Raw genomic sequence first — 19,265 nt, 5'->3', positions numbered from 1 at the left:
TATGGACTCCTTCCCCTCCACGCTCTTTCTTCAATCTTCCTCTAGGGGGTGCTCAAATTAGCTTTAGCACAGCGTGAAGCCAGTGCAGGGCCTGGCCTCCACTTCTCCAGGGGGCGATGCAAAGATTTTGGTCGCTAAAGGTATCGTGGTGCGCGCGTCTGGAAGCATTTCCGCTCTGGAGAATTGTCGTTCCGCCGGGTGCCAGCGTTCCTGTGACGCACTTCCGGTTGACTGAGCTGCGCACATGTGACCGGAAGGGAAGTAACGTAAGCCTTGAGAACTGAGTAGCTGTAGCGTGTGGCGCCTTGTTCTAGAGAACCGAATAGCTGTACTGTGTGGCGCCTTGTTCTAGGCACTTCTTGGACAGCATGTCTCACCTGCCGATGAAACTCCTGCGTAAGAAGATCGAGAAGCGCAACCTCAAATTGCGGCAGCGGAACCTAAAGTTGCAGGGTGAGATGCGTTGACTCGCGATGGCTCGGGAGTCCCACGCGCCAGTGCCGGCGCGTTCGGGCGGCCGGGGGCCCAGCTGCTCCGTGTGACGGAGGCAGCGTCCCCTGCAGAGTGTGTAACTGGGGAGAGTGAAAAGGCAGCCTCCACTCGGGGCCTGCGCTGCTGCCGACTAGTCGCGTGGCTCCAGCGCTGCTCCTGACCTTTCTGAGCAGTTTCTTCTTACAGCGTTAGAGCAGGAGGCCTCCCTGTTCACTTGTAGGCTTGCAGCTAACCCTGCCTTTTGCATTTCCACTTTAGCTTTTGATTCCCTCACCACCTGCAAGTCGCACCTCACCTCATCCCTCATTTCCGGTTAGGCTACATGGAACGTTCTCATTTTCATCCACTTTTCACATCTATTTAATTCCCGTATTTCTTTCTCCGAAAGCCCATCTCGCTGTTTCTAGAGCTTCTTTGATACTATTGCCTTCCTCTACCCACCTCCACACACTCTCGTAGCACTTTCTCACAAGAGCTTCTACATATTTGTGTCCTGCACGGTCACCTAAATGAAAAGGATTTTACATGAATGTCACCTTTCTTACCTACCTCATTTGCAGTCCCAGTGTCCTGACAACGGGGCCACAGATCTTGAAGTAATTGTGTTAACTTATTGTCCAGGTTAAGATATAAACTATCCGAGGGAAAGGTTGGAGGCACAGTGCCTTGCCCCAGTAGGTTTTCAGCAGACATTAATTGAAAAAATTTCTGCAGGAGGCAATAGGTTTGTGAATTTTAGGAATATGTTTTGAAGTACTCTTATATTTCTAATTCCTATAGCATAATACTACAGCATTACTAACTGCTCTTCAGTGCTTGTGTAAGTAAATTCGAACAAAAGATGGTGTTTTCTCTTTTTCAGTAAACAAACAGGGAGCCTTTGGTAAGGACATTCTGAGGCACAGTCATGCATACGTAACAGGAGGGGGGATACATTGTGAGAAATGCATCATTAGGGGCTTTTGTCGTTCAGCGAACAGCTTACAGTTACACAAACCTAAATCTACTACACACCCAAGCTACATAGTATAGCCTGTTGCTCTTAAGCTGTCATCCTGTACATCATGTTACTGTACTATGCTGAGAGAATTGTAACACAATGGTAAGTGTATGTATTGCTGAATATATCTAAACATAGAAGAGGTACAGCAAAAATACATGTACGTATGACATGAGAGATTTTTAAAAATGGTACATCTGTATAGAGTACTTACCATGAATGGAGTTTGCAGGACTGGAAGTTACCCTGCGCGAGTCAGTGAGTGGTGAGTGAATGTGAAGGCCTAGGACATTACTGTACGCGACTATAGACTTTATAAACACTGTACACTTGGGCTACACTGTTTAGTTTTTTAATACTTTTATTCTTAAATTAACCTTAGCCTGCTGTAACTTTTACCTTATAAACTTGTTAAATTTTAGCACTTAGCTTACAACACAATCACATTGCACAGCTGTACAAAAAGTTTCCTTATGTCCTTATTGTATGTGATTTTTCTTTTTTTTTTTTTTTCTTTTTAAGCTTTTTGTTAAAAATGCAAAGACAAACACATTCAGTATCACTGTCTTCCACCTCCACATCTTGTCCCACTGGAAGATGTTCAGGGGCAACAATAGGCATGGAGCTATCATCTCCTATGATTACAGTGCCTTCCAAAATACTTTTTTCCCTGAGGCTCTAATACAGTCAACTCTTATATTTTTTTTAATAAGTAGAAGGAGTACATTCTAAAGTAATGATCAAAAGTATAGTAGATACATAAACCAGTAACAGTTGTTTATTATCATGTATTATGTATTGTACATAATTGTGTGTGCTATCCTTTATGTGACTGGCATCACAGTAGGTTTGTTTACGCTAGCATCACCACAAACATGGGTAATATGTTGCACTACGACATTGCAACAACTGATGGCACTAGGTGATAGGAATTTTTTAGCTCCTTTATAATCTTATGGAGCCACTGTATATATTGTCCTTAATTCACAGAAATGTCATTGTGCACGCATTACTGTATTTGTGTGTGATAAATATTGAGGCAAATAAGTGGTCTTATCAACAGAATTTTCAACTCACTGCAGTCTAGAAGAGTTGGGGTTGAATATTTTGAAGTGGTATGAGAAATAGTACTTGTGCAAATGAGTTGTAAATGTCGTTTTCAATATATCAGTTAATCATACGTTTATCAAATATTTATGTTTATTCTGTAACTGCCATTATCTGACCTCATCTGTTTAAATATTTGACGTCATTGAAGTTTTCCTGTCCTAGACTCCTTAAAGTCAGATGTGCGGTCTTTCGAAGTTAAGAAATCAATATTGCTTTGCCTTTTCCAGTATTTTTTCTTTAACATAACTTACTTTCCCTATAAGGGAACACCATAAAATTGTAAGTTGTTTTAATTACACGAAAGAGAAGAAAAGCTAAATAATTCGTTTCAGGAAGCCATGGAAGTTCTCATTTGGGATTTCAGTGTTTATAAGTAAACTTCTCCTTCTTTGTCACAGTGTCTGTTCTGTTTATTTAAACAGGGGCCTCAAATCTGACCCTGTCAGAAACTCAAAATGGAGATGTATCTGAAGAAACAATGGGAGGTGGAAAGGTTAAAAAATCAAAACATTGTGTGAATGTGGGCTTATCAGAAACTCAAAATGGAAACATGTCTCAAGAAGCAGTGGAAAATATAAAAGTTAAAAAATCTCCTCAGAAATCCACCGTATTAACCAATGGAGAAGCGGCAATGCAGTCTCCCAATTCAGAATCAAAAAAGAAAAAGAAGAAGAAAAAGAGAAAAACGGTAAATGATGCTGGGCCTGGTAGGTATTTATTATCTTTGAACTTCAGCCATTTAGATTTTCACAGACAGTTATTGTTCCTCTTTCTATTACTATTGTGTGCACATGCCATATGAGAATTCCCTGTACTCATCAGTATATTAGAGATTAGCCTGGTAACTAATGGAAACATTTTATTGGCAGAAACGGGGAGTCCATTTTAACTTTACTCAAAATATTGAGGAATAGATTTTTAATTTCACTAACCTTGAAGAAAACCTCACTCTCAGAAAAGACTCTCCTTAGAGTGCTAGAAATTTTCTTTTTAAGTTACCTTTTTTTTTGCTTGATTCTTCCCATTTTCCTACCATAAATTCCTCCCTTTGAAAGGAGTCTTAGTTACAAAGTATATAAAGTAGGAAACTTCTGAATAAACAGAACATTAATTTCCAAGTGCTAAGAATGGCAGGAGGAAAAGGAAGGAATATTTTTTGTAGATGATGGAATTTCAGTAAGCTTGGATGAAAGAATGGACATTTTAATTGAGATTTGTACAAGCAGAGATTTCAAGGTAGGATAAGATAGGGGTCAGAAAACTATCTGTCCATCCTTCTACCTGTTTTTATAAGGAAAGTTTTACTGGGTCATAGCAGTGCCTATTTGGTTGTGTTTATGGCAGCAGAGATCATAGGACCTGCAAAGCCTTAAACATTTACTATCTGGCCCTTTGTAGAAAGTTTGCCAGCCCCTGAGTTAGAACATCCTATTCATGTATGTTACCTGAAATACGGGTTTTATTTAGAAAGGAGCTTTGAACTTTCCCAAACATGCATTACTGCCTTCATGATGCCTTCAAACAAAGGTCATTGTAATCCTGTTCTAAAATTATTGCCTTCACAATTCTTGTTTTGAGTATGCCCCGGGAAGTGGTATTATTTCTGCTCTCAAGCATTGAATCACAGTGCTGGGAGTTGTAACCTTATGGGTTTTTGTTTGGTTGTATTTTAATGAGATGGGGTCTCACTGTGTTGTCCAAGCCGGTCTTGAACTCCTGGGCTCAAATGATCCCCCCACCTCGGCTTCCCAAAGTGCTAGGATTATAGGTAGAAGCTACCACACCCAGCCATCTTATGGGTACATTTTAAGAACTATTCCAGGGAAAACAAAATAAGCCATGGAGGCTAGCTGAAGATATCTATGGCTTTTGAACATGTGGGTCCTACAAAGTTGACTATTTCCTGGAGAGGTGGCCGTAAGGTACAGGGAAGAGACCAGTACTCAGCTACAGAGAGTCCTGGGTTCTATTCTAAGTCAGATATTTTCAAACATCACTAATTGCCATATATTTATATATAAGCCCAGCATGTGGTTCATCCGTTTGACCGAGAGTCAAACATTGAAAAGAGAAGTGAGAAGTAGAACTGAAAAGGTAGTTGGGGCCATGTGAAAGTTGTGAATGTAGAAATGAGAAGCTAGGAAGCTCTGCCTTTCCTCCCACCCTCATCCCTGATAGCCAAGGAGCAGTCCAGTGTATGTCATCCAGGCAAGTGGATTGCTACCCTTCCTTTACAGTCTATCTCTAGTAACATGAAGAGCTTTTGATAGTAATTGGTGTGGGAGGAAAAATGAGTGCTTATAATGAGTTGTTAAGGATTATGTTAGTCAGATATGCTTGCTTTCCCCTCAGTGGAGTATGTGAGACTTATAATTGGTATCTTTATACTGTTTGGTTGAACTTTTTAAAGTTTTAAATGAGATGGTATAACACATTAAGAAGCCTAAATGTTTGGTCACCAAGTCTGTCTGTACCCTGGATTTTTAAATATAACCAGTCATTTTTCATCTAACAGAATTCTTAACAAAGTAACACAGAATATATTTAGCTTTTGAAAATACACATCTGTACATCAGAGATCTTCTGTTTTGTTGATCTCATTTGGAATTTTATTTTAAGGAAAAAATTTTTCGGGTTTTGTCTTTTAAAACCAAAGATGCAAAGAAAGCAAAAACTGAAAACAAAGGGGAATCTGAAGAAGAAAATGCCAAGACTCCTAAAGAAACAGAAAATAATGTGGAGAAGCCAGATAATGATGAAGATGACAGTGAGGTGCCCAGCCTGCCCCTGGGACTGACAGGTAACGTCCAGGAAGTTTTTTAGACATAACTTCTTTAAAATGTACCTCTCTTAGAGGATTATAGGTTTGAAGGTTCAGTTGTGACTTTTAGTTTACCTGGAAAAAGTAACTATCAACAAGAAACTTTTTTTGTAAATCTTTCTGCTGCTTTTTCTCTTTATCTTCTATTTTGTGGTGTTTTAGTTCTTTTTGTTCCCTATTATTTTCCTTTTGTCCATTCCTGACACTAAATATTTTGTATGCACACGAGCAGCTTCTATGATTCTTTGGTTTGTCCTTTTCTAAGGCTCATTCTATGTTGTAATAGGAAAATCATTGACTCTGTACCAGGTTAACCTCCTTTGACCTTTGTTCCTTTATAAAGTCAAGTTTAGACTAGAATTCACTACTGCTAACCAGGTATGTCAAGGAGTTAATTGAGTTGTTTGTTTGGTTTGGGTTGGTTTGTCTGTTAAAACGTTGAGGCCCAACCCCAGACCTGCTTAATACAAATTGCAAATGTTTTGGTAGTAGCTCTCAAGCAGGGAAATTTGCCCCCCAAGTAAGATGAGTAACTCATCCTGGTTTGCCCAGAACTTTTCCAGTTTTAGCACTGAAAGTCCCACATCCCAGGAACCTCCTCTGTCCCTAGCCTACTAAGATCATCCTAAGCCTAGGAGACATTTTTGCTTCTCAGAGCTAGGGGCAGTCTGCTGGCATTTGGTGAGTGGAGGTCAGAGATGCTGCATAGTATCTTCTAATGCACAGGATAGCGTTTCACAACAAAGAATTACGCAACCCAAATGTCAGCAGTGCCATGGTCAAGAGTGATTGGTTTACACCCTGGGCATGTGGAGTGTGGGGAACCCCCAGGTGATTTTGATGCCTCCTGCTGAGGAACCGCTGTACTACTTGATATGTAGGCTCAGCCTAACATTCTGTGGCTGTGTCTGACTCTTCTGTGTCTTGCTGGAGTGAGATTAACAGTTTTTTTTTTAATTGACTTGACACTCAGTTTTTATTAATGTTGAATGTTTTTACTTTTTATATCAGATTTCTTAAGCATTTCATTTATCTCTGGACTCTGAATTATTTTCCTTGTCTTGGTATTTTTATTTTATATAAATTCCTCAGTTATACCCCTCGTTTTGTTATAGTATGGACTCTGGACTATAACTTACACAGCCATTAACAATGGAGAAACTTGAAAGATAAAGGATCTTTTTGTTGATATTATCAGATATGAATAATTAAGGTTTAGCCTTTTCTTACTGTGGGAAGCTTTTCTAGGCAAAATAGATTTAGGCAACTGTAGCAATATTAACTTTTAAAAAAAAAAAATTTGCTAATGATACATTGTCTTCTGTTTAGGAGCTTTTGAGGATACTTCGTTTGCTTCTTTATGTAATCTTGTCAGTGAAAACACTCTGAAGGCAATAAAAGAAATGGGTTTTACAAACATGACTGAAATTCAGCATAAAAGTATCAGACCACTTCTGGAAGGCAGGTATGATTAACACTGAAGCTTAGATACTGGCGTCTGCTTTTAGAACTAGTAGATTATAAAGAACATACCACTATATTCTGTTGATTTTCTGTTATATGTTGGGTCATGTATCCAGCATACATGAAAGACTTTAAGTTAATTACTGATGTTTGAAGGAAAGTGTTGGAAAGATGTTCACTTCCGTTATAGCACAGTTCTGACTTATGATTTCGGTATATAACCCAGGTGATCAGTTTCAGCGATGTAGACATCTTGTTCATGTTCTCGCCTTAGTACCTAAAGTGTGTGTATGTAGTACATCATAAATGAGTAGGCTCAATGTCTTTCTCCTTTCCCTTTTTAATATTTAGGGATCTTCTAGCAGCTGCAAAAACAGGCAGTGGTAAAACCCTGGCTTTTCTCATCCCTGCGGTTGAACTCATTGTCAAGTTAAAGTTCATGCCCAGGAATGGTAAGCTTTCGTCTGCTTGTTTCTGCCATTATTTCACTAGAGGTTTATTGTAGCTGTTATGGACTCAATGGTGACAACCACGTTTAGACTTTTACCATATGTATCATTTTTAGGAACGGGAGTCCTTATTCTCTCACCTACCAGAGAACTAGCCATGCAAACTTTTGGTGTTCTTAAGGAGCTAATGACTCACCACGTGCATACCTATGGCTTGATAATGGGTGGCAGTAACAGATCTGCTGAAGCACAGAAACTCGCTAATGGGATCAACATCATTGTGGCCACACCAGGCCGTCTGTTGGACCATATGCAGGTAAGAGATGTAGTGCTTGTCTCATTGTCTTGTATGAAACATAGACTGACAACTAATGGTTGTTCTTTGTCCTTTGTTTTGTTAGAATACCCCAGGGTTTATGTATAAAAACCTTCAGTGTCTGGTTATTGATGAAGCTGATCGTATCTTGGATGTTGGGTTTGAAGAGGAATTAAAGCAAATTATTAAACTTTTGCCAAGTAAGTAGGTAGCATCTGCATTTGGTTTGCAAAGTATCTGTTGGAAGTAGATAAGAGTTGTTCCTGTAGAAAAACTGTACTAATGCCAGAACTTTACCATAGCTAAGTGAGGTAGTTGTGCCAATTAACCTGAAAGGTAGTTTGGAATACAAGCATCAAACTGATTAATAACTTAATATAGTAGTTTTGCTGTTTTAGAAGTTATAATACACGTTAAACAGTCTTCACATAGGTCCTGTCCTCCACCTCTTGCCCATTCTTACCTCATCTAACACCCCCCAAGTAGCTGTAGATTTGTTGCCTTACTTGTACATACCTTGGTTACAGTACTTGCAACATTATGAACTGGTTATAACTAAGACCATGGTTTCCTTCATTATATAATTTATTTTTTAAAGCTTTATCAAAGTATAATTGACATAATTATATGTGCATTTATAATGTACAATTTTATGTTCTTTGATTACCACTGTGACACCATCACTGCAATCAAGAAAATGAACATGTCTATCCTACTCAAAGGTTTCCTCCTGCCCCTTTTCAGTTTCTCCCTCCCACCCCTCCTTACACACATACCTTATCCCCAAGTGAGTATTCATCTGTTTTCTGTCACTAGATTAGGTTGCATTTTCTGGAAATAAAGTTGCTGTGAACAGTCATCTACAACTCTTTTTAGAGGCATATGTCTCCTTTTCTCTTAAGTAAACCTAGGAGTGTCGTAGTTGGCATATGTTTAGTATATGTTTAACTTTTTAAAAAGCTGCCAGATGTCCTCCAAAGCGGCTGTACCATTTAACATTCCTATGAGCAGTGCAAGAAAGTTCCAGTTCCTCCTGTTAAGTCTTGACCATCAGGTAATGTTAGCCCCAAGTTTGTTCTCTTTTAAAGTTGTGGTATTCTTGTCCTTTGCATTTCTATATAAATTTTAGAATTGGTTTGTTAGTTTCCCCCCCTTCCCTCCAAAAAAGTCTTGGATCTTGATTGAGATTTTATTGAATAGAGGTTATTGGAGGAAAACAATATTAACTCATAATGAGGTATATCTCCATGTATTAGATATTTTATTTCTCTATAATATTTTGGGGGGGCGTTAGAATACAGGTTTAGTCACATCTTTTGTCAGATTTATCCCCGAGTATTTCATTAAAATTTCAAATTCCAGTTGCTCGTTGCTTTAATGTATGTACACACACACACACACACACACATATGTACACACACACACATATACACACACACACAGTTGAATTTTATCTTGATCTTGTATCTAGCAAGACAGTTAATCCTGTACTGAATGAATATTCAGTATGACTTTCCAGATGACTGTAGCCTTTTGGATTTTCTATATAGGCAGTCCTGTACAGATAAAGACAGTTTCACCTTTTTATTTATTTATTTATTTTCTTACCTGATTGCCCTGGCCAGAACCTCCAGTATGGTACTGAATAGAAGTGATGAGAGCAGACATCCTTGTCTTGGTTCTGATATTAGAGGAAAGCATTCAGTCTTTTACCGTTAACTACATATGCATTTAGCTGCAGGTTTTATATAGATGCCTTTTGTCAGATTAAGGAAGATCCCTTCTGTTCCTAGTTTGCTGAGGATTTTTAATCAGAAATAGATGATCAGATTTTTTTTTCTGTCTGCTGAAGTAATCCTGTTTTTTCTTTAGTTAACATAGTAAATTGTATTGGTTGATTTTTCAAATGTTGAAGCACCCTGCATTTGTAGAATAAACCTGCCTAGTCAAGATCCATTATCCTTTTTATATATTACTGAATTCACTTTACTAAAATTCTATTTCGAATTTTGCATATGTGCTCACGAATTGTATTGGTCCATAGTTTTCTTTCCTTGTTAATGTCATGTCAGGTTTTTGAATAGTGTTTTGAATAGTGACTTCAAAGAATGAGTTGACATATAAGTATGATGATAATAATAAGTATAATAAATTATAATAATAAATCTCTTTAATTTATTAGAGAGTTTGTGAATAGTTGAAGTTTCTTTCTTAAATGTTCAATGTAATTCACCAGTGGAATCCATTTGGGCCTGGAATTTTCTTTACATGAAGTTTTCAACTAAAATTTCTTTAGTAGATATAAGGCTATTTAAATTTTCCTGTTTTCTTCAGTTGTTTGTCTTCGAAAGAGTTTGTCTGTTTCATCTAAGTTCTCAAACTAATAGACCTCGTGTTTCATGATATACCTGTTTTACCTTTTGTAATATTTGTAGAATCCGTAGAGACATTATATTTCCCATTTCTGATATCTCTACCTAGAATGTTTGTAGTTGTGAGGCAATTGTAAAGATTCCCTAAAAGATTGGGGTTATTTTTATACGTATCTGTTTCAGCACGTAGACAGACTATGCTCTTTTCTGCCACCCAAACTCGAAAAGTTGAAGACCTGGCAAGGATTTCTCTGAAAAAGGAGCCATTGTATGTTGGTGTTGATGATGATAAAGCTAATGCAACAGTGGATGGTCTTGAGCAGGTACTTTTTATCAATAACTGAAAACTGTAGGGATCTTACTTGGTGTTTTTATGTAATTGTTGGAAGGATCATTCAGAAAGCAAATGGGTAAATAAACTTTTAAAATGCCGTAGGTGAGGCATGACAGTTTACATACTATGTTTATCAGTGCTGTTGATCAAATTACACAAGTTAGGAAACGGAAGATGCCCACTTGGTTCATTTGTATCTGTCTGCTTAAACGCTTTCTAGGGATACGTTGTTTGTCCTTCTGAAAAGAGATTCCTTCTGCTCTTTACATTCCTTAAGAAGAACCGAAAGAAGAAGCTCATGGTCTTCTTTTCGTCTTGTATGTCTGTGAAATACCACTATGAGTTGCTGAACTACATTGATTTGCCCGTCTTGGCCATTCATGTAAGTGATGATGATGAGCTCATTGAACACAGGGTATGCTTATTAAGGCCTATAGATTGTAGGATTGGAGGTATTGCCCTCTCCTCCAAACATTGTTCTGAGTAGTGTGATCACCACGAAGTGATGGATCCTGTGTGAGGGAGCGCAGCTGGGTATGGAGGGGTATGAGGACTTCCGAAGAGTACGAGACAACTCAGGTCCCTCCTTGAGGGGCTTGCAGAACAGTTAGGGAAATAGGACACAGGCCAAGGGATGAGCTCGAAATAAAGTAGGGTAACAGTTCCACAATTTGGGGGTTCTGCTGCTAGACTTCCTAGGGACAATCTCAAGATTCCAGCTCTAATGGATGTTTTTATTTAATTCTAGGGAAAGCAAAAGCAAAATAAGCGTACAACCACATTCTTCCAGTTCTGCAATGCAGATTCGGGAACACTGTTGTGTACGGATGTGGCAGCAAGAGGACTAGACATTCCTGAAGTCGACTGGATTGTTCAGTATGACCCTCCGGATGACCCTAAGGTAACTGGCATCCTTGGGGTATCTTCAGAATGACTCTGCATTAAAGAGTTCACTTATTCTCCCAGTTCCCTGACAGAAACTGCATTCCACATTCAAGGTAAAGACCCCTACTATACAGTGACTGCAGTATTTCTCTGGTATTGAAAAGTATTTAAGGCTTTTCGGGGCTCAGAGGGGCTGTGCAAGAGGATTGAGAAGTATCCGTGGGACTTAAGTTATGAAAATGAGATCCTTGGAATGATCTCTCAAGAACAGCAGATGCCTGAAGGAAATAAAAGTGCTTAAGGAGGTAGATAAGCTTCTGTAGTATATGTGGTAGAATAAGCTTCATTGAGAAGTCTTTTCAGCAAACAATAGATTAAAGCCGTTTTGATGATGAAGCACACATAATACTCATTTTATTAGATCACTGTTAATGCAAACATCATGTTCAGCGTTTTTTTTTTTTTTTTTTTTTTTTTTTTTTTTTTTTTTTTGCCTCAATCATTGGCCTATTGAGGGTAATGTGTGCAGAGCGATTGCTGGCCAAGCTTTGTGGGGGTGTGGTGAAAGTGTGTGTGGCCCGGCACCGCAGGAGTGCACCATCTCAGTACAGGCCTGCACATACTCAGGATACAGACACACAAATGGGCTCATGCGGAAGTCACTGTGTTAACTCAAGTTTTCTTTCTCCACCAAAGGAGTATATTCATCGTGTGGGTAGAACAGCCAGAGGCCTAAATGGGAGAGGGCATGCCTTGCTTATTTTGCGCCCAGAAGAATTGGGTTTTCTTCGCTACTTGAAACAATCCAAGGTAAAGATCTTCACTTGGAGAAAAATTTCTCTTGGTGTAGGGATTGTTAGCAAGCACCATTTCTACATGTGTCAGAGGAGTCTCGAGTCTGGACAGTGCTATTACAACCATTCTTGTGGCAATTAAGCAAGTAAGGTTTTATGTACTTCTAGCCCAAGAAATGAGTACAGAAGGAACTGCCCACATGTCTCGGCTTTCTAGCTCTGTTACCCAGCAACACCTCTGTGTCCCAGCCTCTCCTTTCCCATTCCCTTCAGCCCTCTTTTAAACCTTCTCCACTCCTTTGAAGCTCCCTCACACCTAGTCATCTCTGCTTCTGCTCCCCCTCTTTCCTCTTACCTCGTATGAAGCAGTGGGGAGTCCTCGTTCACTCTAGCCTCTGCCTCCTCCACTGCCCTCTGTCTCCTATTCATCAACTCTTGACCTATAGTCTCTTTGCAGTTGGCGCTTTACCATCTCAAATTTCTTACTGCAAAAAAGGAACTTGAACCTAAAACCTATTCTTCTACCCCTGTCTGCAGGATAGCTACTGTCGCCTTTTCTCAGTCTGCCTTATTGGAAAAATGGTTTATATTCTTGCCAGTTACCTCCATCTCAGTCCCCAACTAGCCTAATTTGGCTTTAGCTTTCTATTGTTGCACCAGAATTGAATCCATCAGAACCCTAGGTGGCCTCTTTATTTCTAGGCCTTGGGGATGCATATCACGCCTTTTCCTCCCTGACATTTTCATCCTCATTGGCCTTTCTGGCATAGTCTTGCTGATAGGCTTCCTCTACCCTCTAACCACAGGCAGTTCCCTGAAATTGCTCTACAGCTTTTGCACACTTTCTCGAGAATGCTTGGTTTCAGCTAGCCCCTGTCTTTGCTGGGAAGCTATCTCTGATCTCCTGCCCTCCTCCTTGTTCCCACAGCACAGGTGCTCATCAAGTTAACATCTTTTTTTTATTATTCTGCTTTAAGTTCTAGGGTACATGTGCACAACGTGCAGGTTTGCTACATGTGTATACATGTGCCATGTTGGTGTGCTGCACCCATTAACTCGTCATTTACATTAAGTATATCTCCTAATGCTATCCCTCCCCCCTCCCCCCCCCGACAACAGGCCCCGGTGTGTGATGTTCCCCACTCTGTGTCCAAGTGTTCTCATTGTTCAATTCCCACCTATGAGTGAGAACATGCAGTGTTTGGTTTTCTGTCCTTGCGATAGTTTGCTGAGAATGATGGTTTCCAGCTTCATCCATGTCCCTACAAAGGACATGAGCTCATCCCTTTTTATAGCTGCATAGTATTCCATGGTGTAATGTGCCACATTTTCTTAATCCAGTCTATCATTGATAGACATTTGGGTTGGTTTTAAGTCTTTGCTATTGTGAATAGTGCTACAGTAAACATAGGTGTGCATGTGTCTCTAAAGCAGCATGATTTATAATCCTTTGGGTATATACCCAGTAATGGGATGGCTGGGTCAAATGTATTTCTAGTTATAGATCCTTGAGGAATCACCACACTGTCTTCCACAATGGTTGAACTAGTTTATAGTCCCATCAACAGTGTAAAAGTGTTCCTGTTTCTCCACATCCTCTCCAGCACCTGTTGTTTCCTGACTTCTGAATGATCGCCATTCTAGCTGGTGTGAGATGGTATCTCATTATGGTTTTGATTTGCATTTCTCTGATGGCGAGTGATGATGAGCATTTTTTCATGTGTCTGTTGGCTGCACAAATGTCTTCTTTTAAGAAGTGTTCATATCCTTCGCCCACTTTTTGATGGGGTTGTTTGATTTTTTTCTTGTAAATTTGTTTAAGGTCTTTGTAGATTCTGGATATTAGCCCTAGCCAAAATTGACAAATGAGCTCTAATTAAACTAAAGAGCTTCTGCACAGCAAAAGAAACTAACATCAGAGTGAAAAGGCCACCTACAGAATGGGAGAAAAATTTTACAATCTACCCATCTGACAAAGGGCTAATAGCCAGAATCTGCAGGTTGACATTTCATTACTTATCTTTCTCCCCCACAAGACGGCAAGCTCTCTTGAGGGCAGGGTCTGGGACCTCGGCACCTGTTTTCTCTCTATCACCTAGCACAGGCCTGTTGCTTTTCTAGTTATTTAATGAGTGATAACTGATGGCAGATCCATCCTGTAGGAGTTTGTGATCATCATGGCCTCTGGTGTCACAAGCCTCAATACAGGACTATGGGGTATTAGGGCCCCTCTTCTGACATGGAGAAAAGGGACTGATGGCCCTTCTGACTAAAAGCTTCAAACTATTTCATGGTTCCAAATAGTCAGGATTATAGAGATTCTTACAGAAAAGTGCTTTACTGACTCTATCCCTATCCAATTCCTTGCCTTTCAGAAAGAAAGAAGTGCAGATTGCCTAACTCAGCAGAGCAAAGATGAAACTTTCCCATCAACATTGGGAGACTAGAAAAAGCAGATTTTCCTGTCTGTCCTGAGGGAATTTCATAGGCCGGTTCATCCTTCCCTGTCTTCAGTACCCAGTATCGGAATGCCGATCATCCGGGTTTACTAATCTTAATACTTTTGATTTCTAGGTTCCATTAAGTGAATTTGACTTTTCCTGGTCTAAAATTTCTGACATTCAGTCTCAGGTATGTGCTTTTTAAATGTTTTTGTGAGTAGGCAGGAACCTTGTCCCAGCACTCTCTTTATAGTGATTCATTGGGCAATCACTGTCCTTTAAAGTCTACCCTGTTGTAAAGTGAGGATCAGACTGTGTGGTGTATGTTTCTTGCTGTTCTCGTTACCACCACTCTGTGCCCTCTTTAAATGTTTTCTATGGAGTGGCTTTGCTCTAGGATATTTGAAATCTGGTGTTTTGCAGGTTGTTGTTTGTTTTTATTTATTAAAACCAGTGCTTCTTTCTCTTTCAGCTTGAGAAATTGATTGAAAAGAACTACTTTCTTCATAAGTCAGCCCAGGAAGCATATAAGTCATACATACGAGCCTATGATTCCCATTCTCTGAAACAGATCTTTAACGTTAATAACTTAAACTTGCCTCAAGTTGCTCTGTCATTTGGTTTCAAGGTGCCTCCCTTCGTTGATCTGAGTATCCTTTTCTTTAATGAAGTTACCCTGGAACTAAGGAACAAAAGCTTTGGGGACAGAGGGGCATTTGGGGGCTTTGTAGTGGATTGGTGCGTGTTCTGGCTTAGACTGGAGGCTCCAGTGTTCGCCCTAGTCAATGTCTGCTTGTCTGTGCTAGCACAGGACGTAGAGGTTGGATGGCGTAAGCAGGCGTTAATCATTAGGATGGGGTTACAGGGACAAGGCAGCTTATGCCTTGAGCCTTCAAAAGACAAATTTGACTGTCAAGGAGAGAGACAGTTGTGTGTTCCAGGCAGAAACACAGGTAAAAAAGCAAAACTTCAGTGTTTGCTGAGGCCGCACTGTGCGGGTACTTAGGTGAATGGGATATTTTGAAGCTAAAGAGAGGATGGGACCTTTCAAGGAGTTTTAATCCTCTTAGAGCCCCTGGAGGGTTTTATACAAGAAAGTGGCAAGTTCAGCAAAAGAAAATAAAACTTAGGTGTTGCTTAAGATAAAAGGCAGAAGGAGTACTTCCAGTTGCTTCAGTTGTGATTTATAATTTGTGCCTTGCAGAAGAAACTGAGCGGCTGAAATGAGGCCTGTGCTTCACTGCCATTGGGAGTAACTTCTGAGGGGACTAGAGGACCAAATTTTGGGTCACCATCCCCATTGTAAGCATTGAGTAAACTGAAATGAATGAATGTCAAGTCCTGTGGAAGAAAGAGCAGCTCCTTCACTTAGGCATTCCTAAATCAATTCCGAAGAGAAATGATAGTCATTCGTTTTGACACAGGAGGTGTTTTTTGAATGTGCTCCTATCAACTTCCTGATTAAACTCATAAATCTTTATTCACTGTCATGAATTTCATTGTGTGGAAGAAATAATTAATATGATTATTACCGAAGTTTAAAATCGTATCTGCTAATTTAAGTCCACAGTCACGTGGCTGCTCCTAATTTTCTGGAAATTTATTGCGTAGGCTTATGTTCCCACATTTTCATTGTTGAGAATGGGGTTGTGGAGGGACAGCAGTGTTCATGCTGACTTTTTCTCTGTGTAGATGTTAGATTGGAGTTCATTATCTTTTTTGCTTGATTTCCTTAACATTTGCCTCCAGACGTCAACAGCAATGAAGGCAAGCAGAAAAAGCGAGGAGGTGGTGGTGGATTTGGCTACCAGAAAACCAAGAAAGTTGAGAAGTCCAAAATCTTTAAACACATTAGCAAGAAATCATCCGACAGCAGGCAGTTCTGTCACTGAAGACATGCCTTCCTTTCATCTTGAGTAACTTTGTCCTAAAATGAATTTTTTTTTTCCCTTGATTTGACAGGATTTTTGTAGACTTTAGAATTTGGACTTACCTAACAAGAGTATAAATTGACTTGGGTTGCAAGCACTGAGCACTGTTACTTCTATCGAGTCTCTCTTTTGTTTTTGGGACATAAAACAGGCTTTAATTTTCTTGGTTGCCCAAGGGCAGAGCAAGGAATATCTGGTCGGTCTTGTGATTATATAATATTTTAATTTTAAATATCCCTCCCTCATACACACAAATGTATGTTACTGTTTTAATATAATTCTTTTTGTACCTTTCCTTCTTGTTTTGTGAAGACTTGTGGCATGGATTGCTGTGCTCACCGCTGTAAAAGGTGACCTAGTATACTGGGCAGCTGGTGGCAGTGCAGAAAAGAGTCTCAGGTTATTTTTTGTTTTTAGTTATTTCTTGGACCTTGACAGTATCCAATGACTCCTCCTGAAAATGCTGCAGTGTAAAAGAGCAGAGAGCTTTGGGAAATACCTAAGAAGCACCTGATTAAGGTGGCATTGCTTTTATAGATTCTTGATTTTAAAGCAATGGTCCTTTCTCAGGTGTTTCGTTTTTTGTAGCAAAAACTATGGGTTGTAATTTGAATAAAGTGTCACTAAGCAGTTACAACGTTTGATGGGTGGAGGGTAGGAAGAGGATGGAATTGAGATGTTTGAGCCTCATTTACATAACAGGTGTAATGTACTGCATTTCTTCATTTGGTAACATAGCAAAGACTTTAAAAACACATACAAAGAATGGTGATGCTCCTCATTCAGATTTGTTTAATTCAAGGTGGTTTGGATTTTGGTAAGCCTTTGCACTCTGTAGAGTACTTAGAAGACAAGGGCAGCTTACTTGGAGTTAGAGCCAGGCCATCAGACAGTGCCCAGCACACATTGATGTTAGCTTCTTTCTGAGAAAAAATACCTCTTCCAGGCCCTGAAACAAAAAATACATTTGCCATGAGGATTGAAAATGAACAAAGTTAGAAAAAAAACAGCAAAGTCAGTGATTTAGTCAGGTGAGTTTTTTGTTGTAGGAGCAGTTGATTATTCTAGTGTGTTTTATGTAGTACGTAACTACAAGATAGTACATTTTTTAGCAGTTCAAAACCAAAGTTGCTAGCATCATTTTGCTGTTGTGCCAGTTAATCATAGGATCCCATTAAATTAGTGCGCGAACATCCAATGTAGAGAAAACTTTGGTAAAGAACATTCCAGTAGGAAAAGAAAAGAACAGCCTTCCATTTCTGGACTTGGCCACGAATACCCTGGTCGGACCTGTCCTGGGCTTCCAACCTTGACTGCTGGGCTCCTGGCTTAGCTTCTTGGGTTCCTAATTCCTGGTGTTTAATAACTCTCTCCAGGATCATGTTTTTCTGATTTTGTTTTTCAGAAATAATGTTTTTTAAAAGACAAAAACAAAGGGAAAAATATTTAATTACTGAGCAGAAGTAAATACTATTGGTATTTTGTACATAATCTAATTTTTATATGCATGTTCGTGCTTTTTAATTTTTTTATCAAAAATGAAGTCATCTACCTACTGCTTGTAACCAGCTTGTTTCATAACATGTTATTTTCCTGTGTCATTAAATAATTACCTCAATGTTGTATGTCGTTTATGGATACTTTGTTGACCCTTGCTTGGTCTGCCAGGATTTACGTTCAAGATACCTACCTGATTGTGCCAGACTGGCTCTCCCTGTCTCAGTATGTCCTGTACTCCTACTGGTCTTGAGATTGTTTATCTCTAGTATGAGTCAGTCTCAAGAGGTTTTGTGAGAAAAGCATATAAACAAAGTGGACAGGGTTGGCCCTGCTGTATGAGAACTTACTTCAGGTCCATTAGCAGCCTCATCCATGATCTCCATTACCGGTAGTCAACTGTGGTCTAACTAGGTCAGTACAGTACAATAATACACTTTGAGAGGCCACATTTACCTGACTTTTATTACAGTATATTGTAATTGTTTTATGTTAATCTCAGTGTGCTAATTTATAAACTAAACTTCTGTCACAGGTAATGTATAGGAAAGAATATATAGAGGGTTCAGTGTTGTCCACAGTTTCAGACTTTCACTGGGGGTCCAGGAATGTATCCCCGGAGGATAAGGGGGAACTACTGTACTTGCTGGGTGCTGTTTGTGATTGTAGTGGCAGGATGGTCCAGGCTATGGACAAGAGACAACCAGACTTGACCAGCCTGGCCAGATTCAGATATGAAGGAGCCAGTTACTGGTATCACGTACCCTGAATGAAAGCAGCACCATCTGCAAGGCTCATGCACAGTAAGGGCTTCATAGGTTCCTGTGCTGAGAGCACATTTGGTGGCAAATGTTGGCGTTTTGACAAGTGGGATTAGGTGGCTGCAGCCATGAAGGTTTGAAGGCAGAATGTGAGGTGGGGGAGCCAAGCACATCACTACATGCCGGTAAGTCTTTGGGTCCTGTGGGCTGCAAGTGATGACATTGCTGTGTTCAAATTTATTTAGTCTCAGCCAGCCTTGTATAAATACAACAAGATACCCAAAACAGGATCCCTAAGTTATACAGGGGTCGTAAGTGAGAGCTCTGTAACCAGAATGCCTGGATTCAAATTCCAGCTGGTGCCACTTGCTAACCTCAGGGCTGATTCAGGAGTGATGTGAAAGTAATAATACCACCTTCAAAAGGCGGTGCTCAGGACACTGCCCGGGTGCTGAGTGCTCTGTCCATGGTACCTGCCTCCATGTGCCTTACATGAAAAACTTGCTGCCATACAGCGGCAAATACAGAGGCTCATCCCAAACCCTGAGCCAGTCTGGGCTTTGGCATACAGACAGGATTTCTAATAGTCTGGATCTCT

The 19,265-nt window shown here is 39.8% G+C and overlaps 1 protein-coding gene across 2 annotated transcripts; it reads left to right on the top strand.

Annotated features, from left to right (window-relative positions):
• Positions 1 to 214: 214 nt before the first annotated feature.
• Positions 215 to 18,027, top strand: DDX18 (DEAD-box helicase 18). Of its 2 annotated transcripts, XM_007964751.3 has the most exons (14): positions 215 to 453; positions 3,025 to 3,309; positions 5,259 to 5,402; positions 6,753 to 6,888; positions 7,239 to 7,339; positions 7,453 to 7,652; positions 7,738 to 7,852; positions 10,208 to 10,347; positions 10,579 to 10,740; positions 11,107 to 11,259; positions 11,940 to 12,053; positions 14,612 to 14,668; positions 14,951 to 15,128; positions 16,228 to 18,027. In XM_007964751.3, exons 1-14 carry the CDS (start codon positions 369 to 371, stop codon positions 16,368 to 16,370), a joined length of 2,013 nt encoding a protein of 670 aa, XP_007962942.3. In that variant the 5' UTR covers positions 215 to 368; the 3' UTR covers positions 16,371 to 18,027. The 2 variants fall into 2 exon arrangements, with proteins under 2 accessions (XP_007962942.3, XP_037844007.2); XM_037988079.2 differs by lacking the exons at positions 14,612 to 14,668; positions 14,951 to 15,128; positions 16,228 to 18,027 and adding an exon at positions 14,413 to 14,566.
• Positions 18,028 to 19,265: the final 1,238 nt, after the last annotated feature.

This window comes from Chlorocebus sabaeus, chromosome 10 (assembly GCF_047675955.1).
Source record: "Chlorocebus sabaeus isolate Y175 chromosome 10, mChlSab1.0.hap1, whole genome shotgun sequence".
NCBI classification, from domain to species: domain Eukaryota; kingdom Metazoa; phylum Chordata; class Mammalia; order Primates; family Cercopithecidae; genus Chlorocebus; species Chlorocebus sabaeus.
The sequence above is the reverse complement of the archived record's forward strand: the minus strand, read 5'-3'. Positions and strand labels throughout refer to the sequence as shown.

Bases quoted from the DNA above. Each gene is read 5' to 3' on its own strand.
- DDX18 (XM_007964751.3), top strand. From the start codon at position 369: ATGTCTCACCTGCCGATGAAACTCCTGCGTAAGAAGATCGAGAAGCGC. The intron at 454-3,024 runs GTGAGATGCGTT...TTATTTAAACAG, and splicing joins GCGGAACCTAAAGTTGCAGG to GGGCCTCAAATCTGACCCTG. The intron at 3,310-5,258 runs GTAGGTATTTAT...TTAAAACCAAAG, and splicing joins GGTAAATGATGCTGGGCCTG to ATGCAAAGAAAGCAAAAACT.